This window comes from Osmerus mordax, chromosome 10 (assembly GCF_038355195.1).
Source record: "Osmerus mordax isolate fOsmMor3 chromosome 10, fOsmMor3.pri, whole genome shotgun sequence".
NCBI lineage: Eukaryota > Metazoa > Chordata > Actinopteri > Osmeriformes > Osmeridae > Osmerus > Osmerus mordax.
Window position 1 is genome coordinate 13,069,685 of NC_090059.1, and position 17,625 is coordinate 13,087,309.

Here is a 17,625-nt window from a genome sequence, read left to right on the forward strand (position 1 = left end):
CTTCCCCCATTTCTCTCGCTCTCTCCCTCTCCTCTCCCCCCATCCCTATCTCCCTTTCTCTCCAAACTCCCTGTCCCTCCCTCTCTTCTTAGCTTCAGGTCTCTCCTTCCTGTTGTCTCATCTTCATGCCCTGTCTCGATCCACCTGGCCATTCTCTCTCCACGTCTTCACATATTCTTCAGCCATAACCCCCCCACCCCACCCCACCCCGCCCCCACCCCTAAACCTGTTTATAGCCCTCCTGGAGGCCTGATCAGCTGGTAGGCCGGCTTGGGGGGGAAAAGTGCATTGTCAAACATTTATTATGAATCGCATGATCAGCCGCAACACCACAGCTCAATTATTCAGCAGGGACATTAGCCTACACTTTTTAATTGTGTTTGACCCACTTGTAATCATTCATAGCCACTGGTGCAGAGACATAAGACTGGGGGGGGGGGGGCGGGGGTAGGTGGAGGAGGGGGGTGTTAGAAGGAGATGGAGAAGTGGAGGTCTTTATGTTCAATGTGAACACAAAGCCAGATTGACATTTACATTTTTATCTTTCTAATCCCAAGGGGACTAAAGTTGCTGTGGTCTCTATGGGCCTGTGTTTATTTGTATCTATGCATGATGTGCTATGGTGTGTGTTCTGTCTGTGGTATGTGTGTCTGTGTGTGTGCCTCAGGCGGTGGGAATTTCCTCAGCATGCAGGCAACGTCTCCCAGACAATCCCCAGCAGGGAGAGAGAACATAGTGGCCAGGACAGACCAGGGCTAGATGGCTCCTGATAGCAACACTCAATAAACTTCAGTTTGACTCAGACCACCAGGACACAGAGAGAGAGAGGGGGGGGGGGGGGGGGGTTGACAGGCAGCTCAGGAAGAGGCTCCTCCTACCTGCCAGGCTGCCAGACAGTCCTGGGAAGAAGCAGTTTTTATGCCGTAGATGTGGTTTGGTGACTATACGAGAATGGTAGGAGAGTACATATGACCTGTGATGTCCATTAAGGCTTTAGCTCAGTGGGCTAGGTTTGCCAGAGCCTGAGGTTCAAAGTTATTTCAAACTAATTGGCTACAGTCGGGGTCTAGCGAGGACTAGCCCATGGTTTCCTTTGTCTCTGTATCTCCGGAGTAACTACTTAGCTCTCATGTTTATTAACACGAGTGTCTGATGAGTCTCCAATGAATCTTTGGTGAGTCATGACCACAGTTCTCCCACAGAAATATCATCAGTGGGGTTCGGATCCTTCCTTCCATGACTCAAAATAACTGCTGCTACAGCCTGAGGCCTCTGTAATGTGTGTGAATGTGTGTGTGTGTGTGACATTGATTCAGAAAGACCGCAGACAGCCATTGCAGTGCTCCACAGCCTCCCCATGTCTCTCTTCAGCAGGGTTCCCAGGGGTATTTGAACCGACAACCCTCTGTCAAACTCCCATCCCTCACATTATGACTACATGAATAGGATTTCAAACTTGCTTTTCTGCCCAGAGGGAATTAACTCGGAAATGAATTTGAGTAGCCCTCTATCCAAGCTGCCAGGGCCTGGTAAATATGCCCGCCACTGTTGAGGGATGATGATACAGGGTGAGTCGTGGATATTCCAACCAGCAGTGAGAAATAAAAAAAGAACTCAGTGATAATGCCAAGCTCCTACTCATGTCAACTGTCATCTGGGAGATGACACTTCCACACTGGCCCGTGGACACACAGTCACCAAGCTGATAGCCTGTGACCGGCGATGGATGTTGTTCAGCCCACTCAACACACAAACACACGTGCACACACACACACACCTGAGGGATCTCGCCAGACGATAAGAGCCGTTTAATGTTATTCATAAGCACGGGGCCTTGGATTGATGTGTCAATATATTCACAGAGCATACACAAAGATTTTCCAATGGAATCACCAGTGGCAGATGAATGTGAAAGTCATCCCTTAGATTGACGGCTACTACTGTATGGACTGACTGTTGCTGCTTCAGCGAAGAGAGAGAAAGGAGGGGAGGGGGGGGGGACAGAGAAAATAAGCAATAGAGAAAGAAGCAAGGGATACAGTAGAATGACCAAAGCAATAAAGGGGGAAGGGAAGTTCCCAACAGAGAGAGAGAGAGAGAGAGAGAGAGAGAGAGAGAGAGAGAGAGAGAGAGAGAGAGAGAGAGAGAGAGAGAGAGTGTGTGTGAGAGAGAGAGAGAGAGTGGGGGGGGGGGGGGGGGAGAGAGAGAGAGGGACAGGAGGGGGATAGAAGGAGGGGGAGACTGCACTCTGACACCAGAGCTGGAGGAGAGTGTCTGCAGCAGGACAGGCCAAGTACCACACAGCAGCCTGGTCCACTGTGGCCTTGATGACTAAGTAAATCATTCCAGCACTGCAGCGCATCCAGCCAGCCACACACACACACAGCCACGGCAACTCTATTAAGACAACAGAGATAGGCTGTGCTGGAGGGCTCAGATCTGTAGGCAACCCAAACCACTGTTATTAAAGCAGCATTTCTCCAGGTATCCAGACAGCACCAGTGGGGGAAAGGCAAGGAGAGTTAGCATCTACAGAAAGAGCACGCCCCAAAGGACGAGATAACTACAAAATGCAGGCCTCCACGCCAACCAGACAGACACACACACAGGCAGACCCCCTGGAGCGAGAAAGAGGAGCTGATAGATGCGAGGATGAGAAGGAGCCTGGGCCAGCCAGGACATAACATTTATGTAACTGGGAGGGAAGTCATTAAACATTGATATGAGGAAGCTGTGGAGCTCCCACCATCCACTGCTGAGGTGGAGACAGCACAGCACTGGAGCCTGCTGCTGGAGCATGTGTCTGTGTGTGTCTGTGTGTGTCTGTGTGTGTCTGTGTGTGTCTGTGTGTGTCTGTGTGTGTCTGTGTGTCTGTGTGTCTGTGTGTGTCTGTGTGTGTGTGTGTCTGTGTGTCTGTGTGTGTCTGTGTGTGTCTGTGTGTGTGTGAGGGGGGGGGGGGTACAGTAAGAGAGGGGTAAGGATTGGGGTCTAGAAACAAACTGTCGCTTGTTATGATTTCTGGACCACCACCTCCCTGGGTGTCTTCAGAGTCTGTTCAGCCATCAGCAGACAAGGGCAATCTGATATTGATCCCCACTCCTGCATTAGAAGTCAAGCTGCAACACGGCTTTATGGATGGAGAGAGACAATGAGAGAGAGGGGGCAGAGGAAGAGTGAGTGTGAGTGTGTGTGTGTGTGTGTGTGTGTGTGTATGGGGGGGAGGCAACAGCAGTTTAGAGCATATTGCCCCCGCTAGTCTGGATGCCAACATGTCTGACCAATATTGACAACAACATGATGTGTTATTTTCAAAACAACTGGCAACATATTGCAGTCATCATCACATTGGCTACTGGGGGCTGCAGATCCTAGCCTAGTGTATAGCATGTAGGCTACAGTACATATGGACCAATCTGAATAAATAATCATGTACTATGCAACCAAACATCTACACCTACTGTGTAGACAGTGAGGAAAAAGAACTGAGATTATAAGTACTGTCACCATTGTTAAACACCGTGTGGCTGAACAAGAAAGGAGTGCAGAGCTGCAGAGCTTACAGCACAATAACAGAGAATAGACAAAATGATCGTTGGCTGTTATCAACAGTTGGAGGCAGATAGCCTATTGTTGAAGTGTTCAGATGCTACAGGATTTTACATGCACGATCCACTGCTAGCTCGCTGTCAAAACTGCGGGTCTCAAGGCATGTAGGGAGCCGCTGCTCCGCAGTGCGATCGGACTCCGCTCTACTCACCCGCACACCCTCCCCTCACCCCTCAAAAAACAATTGAGGCAAAGTATGGGGATGGACCCCGCAACAGCTCAACTCAGGTAGACGTAACTCAAAAAATGTATCAAAAAATGTAGAGCAGTGGCTACTAAGGCTATAGACACATATTTTGTATTGCTTTACTATCATTAACATAATGTCAACCAAAATATCAGCTATAACACTCCCCAACACCAACCGGCGCAGCTCCATCCTTCACATCGCCCACGGTAGCCTCAGAAACAGCCGCAATCACTCCGTTCAAGTGAAACACATGACGTATCGTATTCACCATCTGTCAACATCATGATAACTAAATGACGAATAAATAAGACGGACGACATAAGCTGTCAATTGTAATGCGCTCGTCGCAGCTTGCGGTAAATCCCATCAACAGCTATAGACAGAACACATAGATGCTATGTATTGATTTAGTCGGAGTCTAACAAAACATTCAGCTGGTATGATTATATTATCTATAAGCACTTACAGTTCGTAAGAACTGGATTTCATCCTCGCCTTCTCCTCCTTCAGCCATGGTTGCCCGTGGATAAACGGAGTTGTGGAGAAGAGGAGGCGGCAGGTCGACTGATGAAGCGGTGTAGTGAATACGCACTGCCGCACGGTCATTGGACGGCTCGCACACTCCAAGGGAGGAGTTGTGCAGGTGTGTGTGTGCGCGCGTGCTGTGAGTTGATCACTTTGCTCCCTCTTCCGGTCAATTTGGAAAAAGGTTGCGCGATGGGCAGGATCACAACAGGTAGATGCAGTAACAACCTGGATGCAAATATGTGATGACTTCAATAAAGAAACGGCAGCAACACAAAAGCAAGACACACCAATGAGTGGAAAGATGTGCTGGGCGCTCATCAATTTTACTTGAAAGATTTTACTGGAACAAGATCAAACTCATTTATGACAACGAAATGGACAATCGAGTTGAAATTAGGACACATCTTCGACCTGTGCTGCATTGGCCAGCACATTTTCTTTAAGACATATTGTGAAACATATGAATTTGAAGTTTTCATAATGCTAATAGTATTCATTTCCTCATAAAACAATTAGGCTAAACACAATCATGAATCAGAATGTTCCACAAAACCATGCAAGTTTAATGCAACCTCAAAATATGTTATTTAACAACCAATCAGGCTGTCAACAGGCAATTTCTGATTCATCCTCAAAGTAAAACTGGTCATGACATGTATATGCAATACTCTCAGCAGCGAGATCAAATAAAACACTGATTAAAATAGATTATCATCTATGCATTTGGCTGTCATAAACAAAATAATTGTAGAAAATAAGAAACATCGACCACCTTAAATAAAGCATGGGAGATTAAAATCACTGTGACTGATTAAAACATGAACCCCAAAAAAGTTGTTTCTAGTCAACAGGAACATTTGATTGGGATCTCTTAGTCCATCAGACTGGTGGGGATTTGAGAGCATCAGGGGAGCTAAGAGAACAAAACCTAAAGTCCAGGTTCAAGTTAAGACAATGGGTGTAAAGAATGCTTCAGTGTGACAGAGGACCACATCAACCTACAGTGTGTTAAGGTCCAGTGGAGCGCTAGTCACGTCTGGCTTTGGCACAGTACTGGCAGCAGGGGGCAGGACTGACTGTGCTTCAGTGTGTCCAAGCAGGACTTTGGCAAGAGCAGTAGAGGCAGAGCCAATGGAACTGTGTCTGGCATGTAGGGTCTAGGGTGTAGGGTCTAGGGTCTAATGTGTAGGGTCTAGGGTCTAAGGTGTAGGGTCTAAGGTGTAGGGTCTAGGGTCTAAGGTGTAGGGTCTAGGGTCTAAGGTGTAGGGTCTAAGGTGTAGGGTCTAAGGTGTAGGGTCTAGGGTCTAAGGTGTAGGGTCTAGGGTCTAAGGTGTAGGGTGTAAGGTGTAGGGTCTAGGGTCTAAGGTGTAGGGTCTAGGGTCTAAGGTGTAGGGTCTAGGGTCTAAGGTGTAGGGTCTAAGGTGTAGGGTCTAGGGTCTAAGGTGTAGGGTCTAGGGTCTAAGGTGTAGGGTCTAAGGTGTAGGGTCTAGGGTCTCAGGTGTAGGGTCTAAGGTGTAGGGTCTAAGGTGTAGGGTCTAGGGTCTAAGGTGTAGGGTCTAGGGTCTAAGGTGTAGGGTCTAAGGTGTAGGGTCTAGGGTCTAAGGTGTAGGGTCTAGGGTCTAAGGTGTAGGGTCTAGGGTCTAAGGTGTAGGGTCTAAGGTGTAGGGTCTAAGGTGTAGGGTCTAGGGTCTAAGGTGTAGGGTCTAGGGTCTAAGGTGTAGGGTCTAAGGTGTAGGGTCTAGGGTCTAAGGTGTAGGGTCTAGGGTCTAAGGTGTAGGGTCTAGTAAATCGTGCTGGTATTAGGAGTGGGCCATTTCAGTTTTATAATCCAATTTTAAGCCCTGCAAAGCTTTCTATATCAATTATGAATCATAAAGTGTAGGCCAACAGCAATTAAAGGAAAAACTCAATGGGTCCGATTCAAGGTGAAGGCCTTCACAAGAACTATATCAGTATGAAAAGTAAAGTGTAACGGGCACAATATAAAACACCTTCAGTAACTGCCACTTATTACACAAGAAAATTCCAGTGGTAACATTCCACTGGACGATAATAAGAAGCATTGCAGTTAAAAGCCCTGCAAATATGAAACGATCTTGATAGACAATAAAAGAAACACTGGCCACAGCTACTGAAGAGAGAACTGGTCTGTGCTCGAATCATCCTGAAATACCGGTCATGTATTTCCACTGAGATTCCCAATCAGCAATATGTCTCGGATGAAGTGTTTCAACTCAACTGACCTGCTGGACTATTTCTATCAGGAGGTGACGCATTGTGAACACCAGTCTTGTCCACTTCAGCAGGCCTGGGCTACAGGCTAGACTTTTTTCTATATTGTAATACACAAGAGACTGAAACAGGGAAAACGTTGGGCAAAAGCCCAAAGATGTAGCTGTAGCTGGAGTCAGTCCCTGGGCGTAGGTTGACAGACACAGTGTGTAGTGAAATGGGTTGGGTCTAGTATCACACCTCTTCACCCTTGGCCATAAGGTGTAGGCTGTGTGTGCGTAGGGTGTAGTGTGCAGGGTACAAGGTGTAGGGGTCTAGGGTACAGGGTGTAGGGTCTGGGGTACAGGGATCTAGAGTCTAGGGTCCAGGGTGTAGGGTCAAGGGTCATCAGTCTGTGTCGTAGCCCAAGATGGGCCCCAGCCACCTCTCCGCCTCTGAGACCGCCATCTCCTTCCTCTCAGCATAGTCCTGCACCTGGACACAGACAACAGAATGTCAACACAATCTCAATCTCATTCCCCGTCTCTGATACTGAGACCACCACTTCATGTGGTACCTGCTCCTTGGTGATCTTTCCCACAGCGAAGTAGGAGGCCTTGGGGCTGGAGAAGTAGAGGCCAGAGACAGAGGCAGCTGGGGTCATGGCCAGAGACTCAGTCAAGCAAATACCTGGGGAGAGGAACACCGCCCAAACAACAGTCATGAAAGCCTGGGTTTATTTACAGGGGATGAAGGGTTTCATATTCTGTCACTCGATTCCACTGTTGTTTTTTGGGAGATCGATCAGTGTTGACCTTGTGTTTTCTGTGACGACTTCGCAATGTGTTGTGTTTAACTGGGCCCTTCCCTGTGGGATAAAAAGCTGCACTGTCCGAAAACTCCGATTGTGTCCCAATGTGTATCCTGTGTCGTGCGGTCATACCGGTCTTCTCCTCCACAGCAGCCAGCCTCCACATGGTGGTCTTCTCCGTGTGGTCGGGCTGGCTGGGGTAGCCCGCCGCCGGCCTGATGCCCTCATAGCGGACCCTGTGGAGCTCCTCTGCGTGGAGCTCCTCCTCACAGCTGTAGCCCCACAGGTCCTTACGAACCCGGGCATGAAGCTCCTCAGCAAACGCCTGGAAAAAAGTGAGGGTGTAGGGTCATGATTGGTTACTCCTATAGAATCTACAAAAGCGACATTGTTACGGAGTTTACGCAACTTTATAATGCAATCCCTGTGTATGAGTGTTGGACTACACAATAGTGTAAGCCATAAGCACAAGAGAACAAGGCAAAGGGGGCAGATGGAGAGCGTGTGTGTGTGAGAGAGAGAAAGTAAAAGAGAGACAGGTAAAGACAGAGAAATAGTGACAAATCATGGGTACCTCAGCCAGTCGGTCAGCCAGGGCCTTCACCATGATGCTGCTGTAGTCATCTCCCTGACCCTCAAACTGTCGACTCAGCTCCTCCGCCCCGAACACGCCCACGGCGAACATGCCCACGTAGTCGGGCACGCCACTGTCCCGGGGAGCCACAAAGTCAGACAGGCACAGGTAGGGGTCCGAACTGGAAGAGTCCTTCTCCGCCTGCATGGATACACACACACACACACTTTAAATATGACTGTCATCAGGGCAGATGGTAGGAACCGGGAAATCTCTGTCCCCCCTCCCTGACCTGCTGTCTTAGGCCGTGGAACTTGGCCACCGGTTGGCTGCAGAGAGCGGTGGCATCACTAGCATACACGTGGATGTCGTCGCCGACGCTTTGGGCAGGCCAGAAGCCCACTAGGCCCTGCCCCTGAAGACCCCGGCTGTCAATCAACCTATTAAGCAGCCTCTGAGCATCGTCAAACACCCGTCTGGCCTCCACACCTGTCAATCAAAGGAAGGCGCTCATGAATATCCAGGAAGTAGAAGGTGCCTGGGCTGGTATGGAGCTCTGAGACGTCTCAGAGGGAGGCCAGCTAGAGCTTCCTCTCCCCTCACCCACGGTCTTGTCTTTGAAGATCTTGGGGTAACCTCTGTTGGGGTACTTCCCCCGCAGCTGCCAGATGTCAAAGAAGGGCTTCCAGTCAATGTAGTCCACCAGGCGGCGCAGGTCGTACGACTCAAACACCTTTGTTCCCAGGAACTGAGGACACACTACAAGTCAGGAGAGATGAGATCAAGAGAGGTCAGGGGAGCAACACCAGATGACAGTTCAGATGACAGGCAAATCAGATGAGTCTTGCCTGGTCTTGGCTGGGAGTGCCAGTCAATGCGTAGGCCCTTCTCCCTAGCCAGGCTTAGAGACAGGTAGCGCCTCTCCTGAGGAGAGCGACATAGAGGGAGGAGGATAGGGAGAGAATAAGAGAATAAAAGTGACAGTAAACAGCTCAACGGTACATCCTTCCTTCCATCCATCCATCCCCACCTTGAGGGAGTCGTAGTGGTCCTGTCTGACCTCCTCGTACTCCTCCGTCACCTCCTCAAAGTACTCCTCCCTCACGTTTTGGTCCAGGAGCTGAGAGCACTGCAGCAGGAAGAGGAAGAGAAGGCTCATATCGAGAAATACACATAGAGAGAGGGTGATCTTGAGAGGGGAGAGAGGGAGAGACCGCCTTTGTTTCCTTCAGGTGAGGTGTTGAGGGCATGAAGCCCAGAGTGGGCCATGGACAGGAAGGGCGATGCCGTTTCAATCCAGTGTGAGTCATCAGGTGCAACAGTACCACACATACACACATGCAAACACTTTGTGTTGTATTAGCATACTTGCCCTGGCTTCACGTGCTCCTGTAGCTAGTGTATATCTATCCGGATGGAACTACATACCACCACCACACTCCGAGAAGCATCCAGAACATGCACCACAGGGGAGCTGTAGCGAGGTGCAATCTTGACAGCTGTATGGGTCCTGTCACACACAGACACACACACACACAAAAACAGTTAGCTGATAAACGTCTGGACATATCATAATGCAAAATGTGTGTGTGTGTGTGTGTGTGTGTGTCAATTACTTGGAAGTGGTGGCCCCCCCTATGAGCAGAGGGGTCCTCATGCCTAGCCGTTCCATCTCCTTGGCGACATAGATCATCTCATCCAGGGAGGGGGTGATCAGACCAGACAGGCCGATGATATCTGGACCAAAAGCACACACACAGGTCCTTACGTTACTCCCTTACTCCCCATCAATAGAGTTCCCTTACAAACTGATCTGCTCTGACTGACCAGAACATTGTCATTCTGCTTCACACACACACGCAGACACATGCAGACAGTTCCATCAGGACCTACTGGGCGAGACCCACCTGCCTTCTTGTCGATGGCCTCTCTCAGTATACGGTCACAGGGGGTCATGACCCCCAGATCAATGACTCTAACCCAGGAGGGGGAGAAGGCAGGGTTAATACACCATGAAACACACACCTAATTATACTGGTAACGCTAGTCCACTTCCCCCCCCCACACACACACACACACGCACACACACACACAATCTCTTACAGTAAGCCCAGCTCACACCAGATATTGCAGAGGCAGCAGATTGAGTCCTATTGCACACATGAAGCGTAAGGGCAGTGGTGGACCCCCTAGGGCAGCGCTGCTTGTTTCGCTAAAGGAATACCACCCCATTACTCCTGACAGCAATAGCAAAACTGCTCTCTCCCCACTTCCCCCTTCTTAGTCCATTTTAACCATAACTCCATCTCGCTTTTCCTTTTCATCCTTCTCTCCTTTTATGTTCTCCCTCTCCACCTCCACCTCGGTGACAAGCAAGCTCTCCCCTCTGATGGATGCGGCTATTTACTGAGCCATCAGATCGGAGGCCGTCCTCGGCATCGCATCGCGACTCCCGTCTCTAAGCAAAACAAATCTCCCTCTCTGGCAGCCGTTAGCCCTGCTCACTGATGGGAAGAAAGGCCTGTTTACAAGCTCGCCATCCACTCAGGTTCGTCATGGAAACACATTCCCTGCATCACAACATCAGACAGCTCCGCTTAGATGGATGCTGCTGCATGCACCACTAATGCCCCCCCACATATCTCCCCCCCCTATAGGTGGATAGTGCAGCCCACTATCAACAGTAGCGTATTGTCTTACAGATGGAGGACTGCTATTGAGTGGCTTGACTGTCACATAATAGTGCTGCTGTGAAACAGTGCCCCCCCCCCCCCCCCCTCCCTCCCTACCTGAAGTTGTTGCACCCCAGCACCACGCCTACGATGTTCTTGCCGATGTCGTGGACGTCTCCCTTCACGGTAGCCAGCACGATGGTGCCCTGGTAGGGGTCCTGGAGGGGGAAGGGGACAGCGTGTGAGATCACAGGACCAGACTGCAGGGACCTCACGCTCGTCAGTTGGGGCGTGTGTGGTGTGTGGCTTGGGGTGTGTGGCGTGTGGCTGACCATCTCCTCTGTGGATCCCGATGCTGCCATCATGGCCTCCCTCTCCTTCTCCATGAAGGGGATCAGGTAGCCCACAGCCTTTTTCATCACACGGGCCGACTTGATCACCTACACACACACACACACACATTCACAGGCCTCATTAGTTTGACGTGATCTTGATAATGTCCCAAACTATTCATTCATCATGTGTTTCCAAAAATAAACCTAACCATTGGCCCTGTCCGATCTGTTTGTCTTTCACACATAATTGCAGACACCCACCCACCCACACACACAGTCTACCTGTGGCAGGAACATCTTTCCGGCTCCAAACAGGTCTCCCACCACCTTCATGCCGTTCATGAGTGGCCCCTCAATGACGTGGAGCGGACGGGGGTACAGGTCCGTCTGGGCCTTCGCCTCCTCTGTGTCCTCCACCACATACTTATCTATGCCCTGTTGCACACACACACACGATGAATGGTGCACAAGGCTGAGCTTGTGTTTGGGACAGACAGGGAACTGTAGAATGTTCCAGCCAGCGTACTTTGATGAGGGCGTATTCCAGCCTCTCCTCCACCGTTCCCTCTCTCCACTCATCCGTCTGGATGACCTTCTTCCCTCCTTTGGCATTGTTCTGAAAACAGGAGGACGTTGAGATCTCACTCAGTATAGTCAGACAACTGGTGTATTGTCCACATATTATACATAGCAGTTTGTGTGTGTGTGTGTGCAGTTCAAACTTACCTGAGCGTACAGCAGTAGCTTCTCTGTGGCCTCGGGGTCTCTGTTCCAGATGAGGTTCTCACACAGCAACAGCAGCTCCTTGTCTATGTCATCATACACCGGCAGGCTGCCAGCGTTCACTATACCCATGTCCATCCCATCCTGAGGGACAGCAGGGGACAGCAGGGGACAGGATGGGGCCCGTGTGTGTGGCCACACTTGTTCGTTTCAAGGAATGTGTGTGAGTTTAGAGAGATGCGTGTGTGTGTGTCGTGTGTGGAGTACCTTGATGGCGTGGTAGAGGAAGGCTCCATGCATGGCTTCTCTGATGACCTCCATGCCCCGGAAAGAGAAGGACAGGTTGGAGAGACCTCCGCTGACCCGGGCGCCTGGCAACGTCTCCTACACACACACACACACACACACACACGCAATTTGACAAGCACCAACTATACCGTTATTCCAAACAATGATGCGGTTCAGTTCCAGTTCCTCGTTAGCAGTACGTCGAGTTACGTCAGCACCTTGATCAGCCGTGTTGCTTTGATGAAGTTGATGGCGTACATGCCGTGTTCTTCCATGCCCGTCCCGATGGTCAGGATGTTGGGGTCGAAGATGATGTCGTTGGAGTTGAAACCCACCCGGTTGGTCAGGAGGTGATAAGCTCTGGAGCAGATCTCCACCTTGCGATCTGTCTCAGTAGCCTGAGAGGAAACAGACGTGTGAGTCCCTCTGAGTGTGAGGAGTCAGGTAGCAGGGGGGTGTTAGGACCCAGGGGTCGCTGAGCACCTCACCTGTCCCTCCTCGTCGAAGGCCATGACCACCACGGCAGCCCCGTAGCGCCTCACGGTGGTGGCCCTCTGCAGGAACTCCTCCTCCCCCTCCTTCAGGCTGATGCTGTTGACGATGCACTTCCCCTGGAAACACTTCAGCCCCGCCTCGATCACCGCAAAGTTGGACGAGTCGATGCACAGGGGCACCTGGGTAAGGGGGGAGGTAGGGTCGCATGGGGGGTAAGGATTACTGGGTGTGTGAAGGTAGATATCACATGGTAAGGTCCAAGTTCTATCGGTCCGGTTGTCACCCTGGCGATGTCTGGTTCTGAAGAGATGAGGTTGCAGAAGCGGGCCATGGCGGCAGGTCCCTCCAGCATGCCCTCGTCCATGTTGATATCCAGGACCTGGGCCCCCATCTCCACCTGGGTCTTGGCTATGCTGAGAGCTTCCTGAAAGGCCACATAGGACACACATTAGAGCACCCACACACATCAGAATGGGTAGATCACACTGTTGTACTGCTCATTTCTTCTTCAGTCAGGATTCACATTGTGTTATACTTTAGAAGAGAATTGCTCTGATTTTGTCTGGCAAAAAACATCTTGTAGAGGTCAAGTTGTATTTGAGCTTCAAGTGAAATCTGAAGCTGAAAGGCGTTTCAATGTGGACGCCGAGCGTATCGAACCTCGTACGCTCCTGCCATAATCAGCTTGGCAAACTTCCTCGACCCCGCCACGTTGCAGCGCTCTCCGATGTTGACAAAGTTGGTGTAGGGCCCTACCCTGAAGGGCTCCAGGCCTGCAGCACACAGAAGAGAGACAACATATACATTTAATAAGCTTGTCAGTATTCATCATGTCACTGCTCCACACTAGCTGTACGCATCGTTACCTGAGAGTAGCATGTAGTCCTGGAACACGTCAGTAGGGGGCACTCTGGGGTGGCAGTGTTTTACTCCCTCAGCAATGGCCCTGAACAGAGAGGAGGAGGACAAGGGAACAGAAGACAGATAGATAGAGAGAATGAGAGGGAGTTAAAAGGAAGGAACAACATAGGGTAAGAGACTAAACAGAAAAAGACAGTGATAAGGTAGGGTCTGTGGTCTTGGTGAACTGTTTCCATAGTTACCTTATGTGTGCTGGTGTGGTTCCACAACAACCTCCAACCAAGTTCACCAGACCGTCCTTTGCAAAGTCCTACATAGACAGAGAATAGCCTGTGATCGAGAAAAGTATTGTCAAGAGGGTTACAAGTGGACTGCAATATTTGTACTTGAAAGCTACCTTCATATGTGAGGCTGTCAACTCTGGAGTCTCATCATATCCACCAAATGTGTTGGGTAGACCTGGAATACAGACAGACAGACAGACAGTAAGGTCAAAGAAAACAGTCAGAAAGTCAGTTGGTTAGACAAGTATCTAACTGGAGAGGTCAGGTAGATGTTTATGTTTGTAGAGACCAGTGTGTAGAGGCAGATGTTACTAAGCCTTGCTAGGGAGAAGGTTCACCTGCGTTGGGGTAGCACAGGACCAGGGCAGTGGTGCTCTTCCCTATGGCCTCAATGAAAGGCCTCATCTCTGTGGCACCCAGGGCACAGTTCAACCCAATACTGGAACACACACCAAGTTCACCATGCTTTAAACTCACCCATGCTCACCAAGATGGGATTTGGATTAAACAAGCAACAGTCTACACTGGGGGACTTTTCAATAAATGATCCTTCAATGCATTAAATTGAACTTTTCAGAGATTCAATTGTGTTGATAGGTCTCTGGGACATGATTTGTGGAAGGGGCATTCCAGACTACATCCCATAATCATTTCTTCATCTGGCCCACTGACTCACCAGAGGGGCTTGGCATGAGACACACTGATCACAAAGGCCTCTCCTGTCTGTCCGGACAGAGTCCGCCCACTCCTGTCCACGATAGTTCCTGAGATCTGACGACAGGACCAGAAGAGAGAGGGACACAGGTAAACAGCCTGTCTCTCTCTGTATGGCTGTGGCAATGTTACATTTTATGCTGAGATATCAAATATACGGCTCCAAAGTATACAGGCCTACTGTATACCGTTTATCCAAAAGATGGAAACTCCATACTTACAAATATAGGTCTTTGATCGTACGTTTTTTCAAACAGTTGGTCAATGGCAAATAGAGCTGCCTGTAAGAATAGATGACAAAAATGTAAATATTACGAATAGTCTGTCTATGATTGACAGCTGATAAGCAGTCGTGTGAGGGCTACCTTGGCATTGGCAGTGTCAAAGATGGTCTCCACCAGCAGGATGTCAGCTCCTCCATCCAGTAAGCCTCTGACCTGCTCTGTATAGGCCACCACTAGCTCATCAAAAGCTATGGGGGAACAGGAACACACACACACACACACACACAAACACACACACACACACACACACACAAACACACACACACACACACACACACAAACACACAAACACACAAATATGATTACTAGACACTTCACAGAAATTTAAAAAGTATGGTATTATGTAGATGCCTAAATTAAGTCTTGAATATAAGTAATGAATAGTGTTTTTGTTTTTTTCTTCAATAGGTCAAAGGTGAAAACATGGCTGCCAGGGCAGGTGAAGGTCTAGATGTCTTACTGACGTTCCTGAAGTCTGGTCTCTCGACCGACGGCGACACAGAGAGGGTTTTATTGGTGGGACCCACTGCACCTGCCACGTATCTTTTACAACCTCCACATTAACAGCAAAGAAGAAAGTTAAACACACCAACATGTCCCACAATATTTGTGACAACCCTTTATTACACAATCCACTATTGGTAATACCTGTCTGTTTGGTGACGTCATTGGCCGCCCTCCTTGCAATCTCAGCGGATGTCTTGTTGAGACGGTACGCCTGTGAACAACATGTGAACCACAATCACATGAACTACCTTTGAGAGCTGTGATTAGGATAATTACGTTTTATAACTCAATAGGTTAGAGTTAGAGAATTCAGCTTGGCATAATTACCATTATGATAAATGAAGTGAACTATATTTCTCATTGTAGGACAAATCCAACAGTCCAGTCCGTGTCTAGGGGTCATAGGTCAAGCTGAGGGAGTGAGAACAGAACTTACTATATGTTCCAGACCGTAGTCTGCCTGGGCAATGCTGGTGCTGCTGAATGTGTTAGTCTCGATTATGTCTGCTCCAGCAAACAGGTAGTCCTGAACAACACACACACACACACACACAAGAATGTGACTGGTTAATCATACTGGGCTCAAAAGCACAATAGGGTCATCTCTGCCTGTTGCACGGTCAGTGCCTCCTGCTGTGGGCTCATGATTACAGATTGACTATTTGTCTCCTTGCTTTTTGCTAATTATTCCACACCAAGTCGTGACCAGGGCCCATTACAGGACAATTGAAGGACGGCTCCATATTGTATGTGATAGATTTACTGGGTAAACGCACTTAATGAAAGTAACTTTTCTTGTGTAGTGGATGTTGGGCTGTAACCACCATATCTAATGCAGCTGTCAGTTGTTTCTCCTTGCTTCTTACCTTGTGTATTTGGTAGATGACATCAGACTGGGTGATGCTTAGGAGGTCGTTGTTGCCCTTAAGACTGAGGGCGTGGTCTTTAAACTCCTCCCCCCGGAAGTGCTCCTCCTCCAGGTTCTTCTGCTGGATCATGGTGCCCATGCCACCATCTAGGACCATGATCCTTTGCTGCAGCAACGCACGCAACTCATCCTCCAGCTGACACTTGCTGCTGGCCCCTGAGGAAACTCCCCAATTATTGGGGAAGTTATTATCCCCAAGTATTACAATTATTCAATCTATCCCATCAATCGATGTTGGTCTGTTGTCCTGTGAAACTTACATTTGGGTTGACATATAAATGCCATTTCAAACACTGAACTCCACAGAATATTTAAAGTTGCTGTGATGTGAAAAAGTGGAAGTTACTGAATAAGTCTGATTCATATCTCTATGAATGAATGAATGAATGAATGAATGAATGAATGAATGAATGTAAAGATCCAGATCCCTAGATGATAGGTGGTCTAGATAAACTCAACAGATTATTTTTTTTACCTGGCAACAACCTGTTCTGAGATTGGGTGGCTCATAGGTCCAGTAGGAACTATGATGCTCTCAACATCAATGGCCTCTCCCTCACTCCTCTTCCCCTCTGGTGAAGGTTGTCACTGACGATCTACATCTTAGTCCTGGCAACTGATTGATTTAAAACAACTCTGACTATCTAGCTATTCTGGCTACTGTATGCATGTTTGGAATAGAGGCTTCTGTGAGTTGCCTACTTTTTTTTTTTATTAGACTACAGTACAGTGCAAGGTAATGCATGTAACTTTGCCATGTGAATTACCATGGTTATTCAACTGCACTTTATCAGCTCAGCCACAGCACGTAGTCTAACGTTGCATCCTCTATATGATCTAATTATACGTATCAAGTTAGCAAACGTCATAGTCTAGCTAGCAAAAGTATCACTAAGAAAAAAGTAAATATCTATAATTTAGAATAGAAAATCTGCGTTCTAGCTAGGCTATCAGCCTTTACATTGTGGCTAGCTAAGTAGCTAAACAGCTGTCTAACTACACGAAGTGAAATTCACGTGGTTGTCAACTGGCTAGCTAGCTATCTACCCATTCACACACTGTATAGCCGTATCAAACACAGCAAGCAAGGTAGATAGACATAGGCTGACAGATTGAATATATAACTTTTTAGATGGAGTTCCATAGGAAGCCTTGCAATCCAGCTATTCCACTACAACGCAGATTAGCTACATTTGCTGACATATATTAGCTGGCTAAACCATGGTAAATTATATACCATGCTATCTACTAATGGATATGGCTAGCTAGCTATATACGGGGACGTACAGGGACGTAGACAGAAAAGTAAATTAATCTGCATGCCAGCTTTGTTTACCTGATTTTGTTGACATGTCATGAATGGTCGGACCCATGGCTGCGATAATTCTTTTTTGGACAATCTTCAACCTAATCTCACAACCACAAGCGGCGAGCACCCTTGTCCAACACAAAGCAAAGATCTTGACACGTCTTTCTAGTCCATGTCCATCTATGGGACACGCAAAAACTTCTTAGAAGCCGATACAACTTCTACGACTGCGCATGCTTCCGGTTCATTGAGCAACCAACTACAGGTTCATTAAGTTCAAACGCCAACTAGATACAATGTTTCCA

At 48.6% G+C, this 17,625-nt stretch overlaps 1 protein-coding gene across 1 annotated transcript; it reads right to left on the reverse strand.

Annotated features, from left to right (window-relative positions):
* Nucleotides 1–4,623: 4,623 nt before the first annotated feature.
* mtr (5-methyltetrahydrofolate-homocysteine methyltransferase) lies at nucleotides 4,624–17,499 on the reverse strand. The gene is made up of 33 exons (XM_067244978.1): nucleotides 17,348–17,499; nucleotides 15,950–16,167; nucleotides 15,520–15,609; nucleotides 15,225–15,294; nucleotides 15,037–15,129; nucleotides 14,658–14,764; nucleotides 14,514–14,573; nucleotides 14,255–14,349; nucleotides 13,917–14,017; nucleotides 13,692–13,753; nucleotides 13,537–13,604; nucleotides 13,300–13,379; nucleotides 13,094–13,206; nucleotides 12,717–12,857; nucleotides 12,427–12,612; nucleotides 12,157–12,336; nucleotides 11,918–12,034; nucleotides 11,654–11,794; nucleotides 11,454–11,543; nucleotides 11,210–11,362; nucleotides 10,925–11,032; nucleotides 10,710–10,810; nucleotides 9,828–9,895; nucleotides 9,537–9,657; nucleotides 9,349–9,430; nucleotides 8,951–9,049; nucleotides 8,769–8,844; nucleotides 8,524–8,679; nucleotides 8,213–8,409; nucleotides 7,921–8,121; nucleotides 7,479–7,671; nucleotides 7,113–7,225; nucleotides 4,624–7,030 (listed from the first exon to the last, which is right to left on the reverse strand). The coding sequence occupies exons 1-33, from the start codon at nucleotides 17,382–17,384 to the stop codon at nucleotides 6,944–6,946; spliced, it is 3,804 nt and encodes a 1,267-aa protein (XP_067101079.1). The 5' UTR covers nucleotides 17,385–17,499; the 3' UTR covers nucleotides 4,624–6,943.
* Between the last annotated feature and the right edge of the window lie 126 nt (nucleotides 17,500–17,625).

Bases quoted from the DNA above. Each gene is read 5' to 3' on its own strand.
- mtr (XM_067244978.1), bottom strand. From the start codon at position 17,384: ATGGGTCCGACCATTCATGACATGTCAACAAAATCAG. The intron at 16,168-17,347 runs GTAAACAAAGCT...GAGTTTCCTCAG, and splicing joins TGACATGTCAACAAAATCAG to GGGCCAGCAGCAAGTGTCAG. The intron at 11,544-11,653 runs GTAAGTTTGAAC...TCCTGTTTTCAG, and splicing joins AGCTACTGCTGTACGCTCAG to AACAATGCCAAAGGAGGGAA.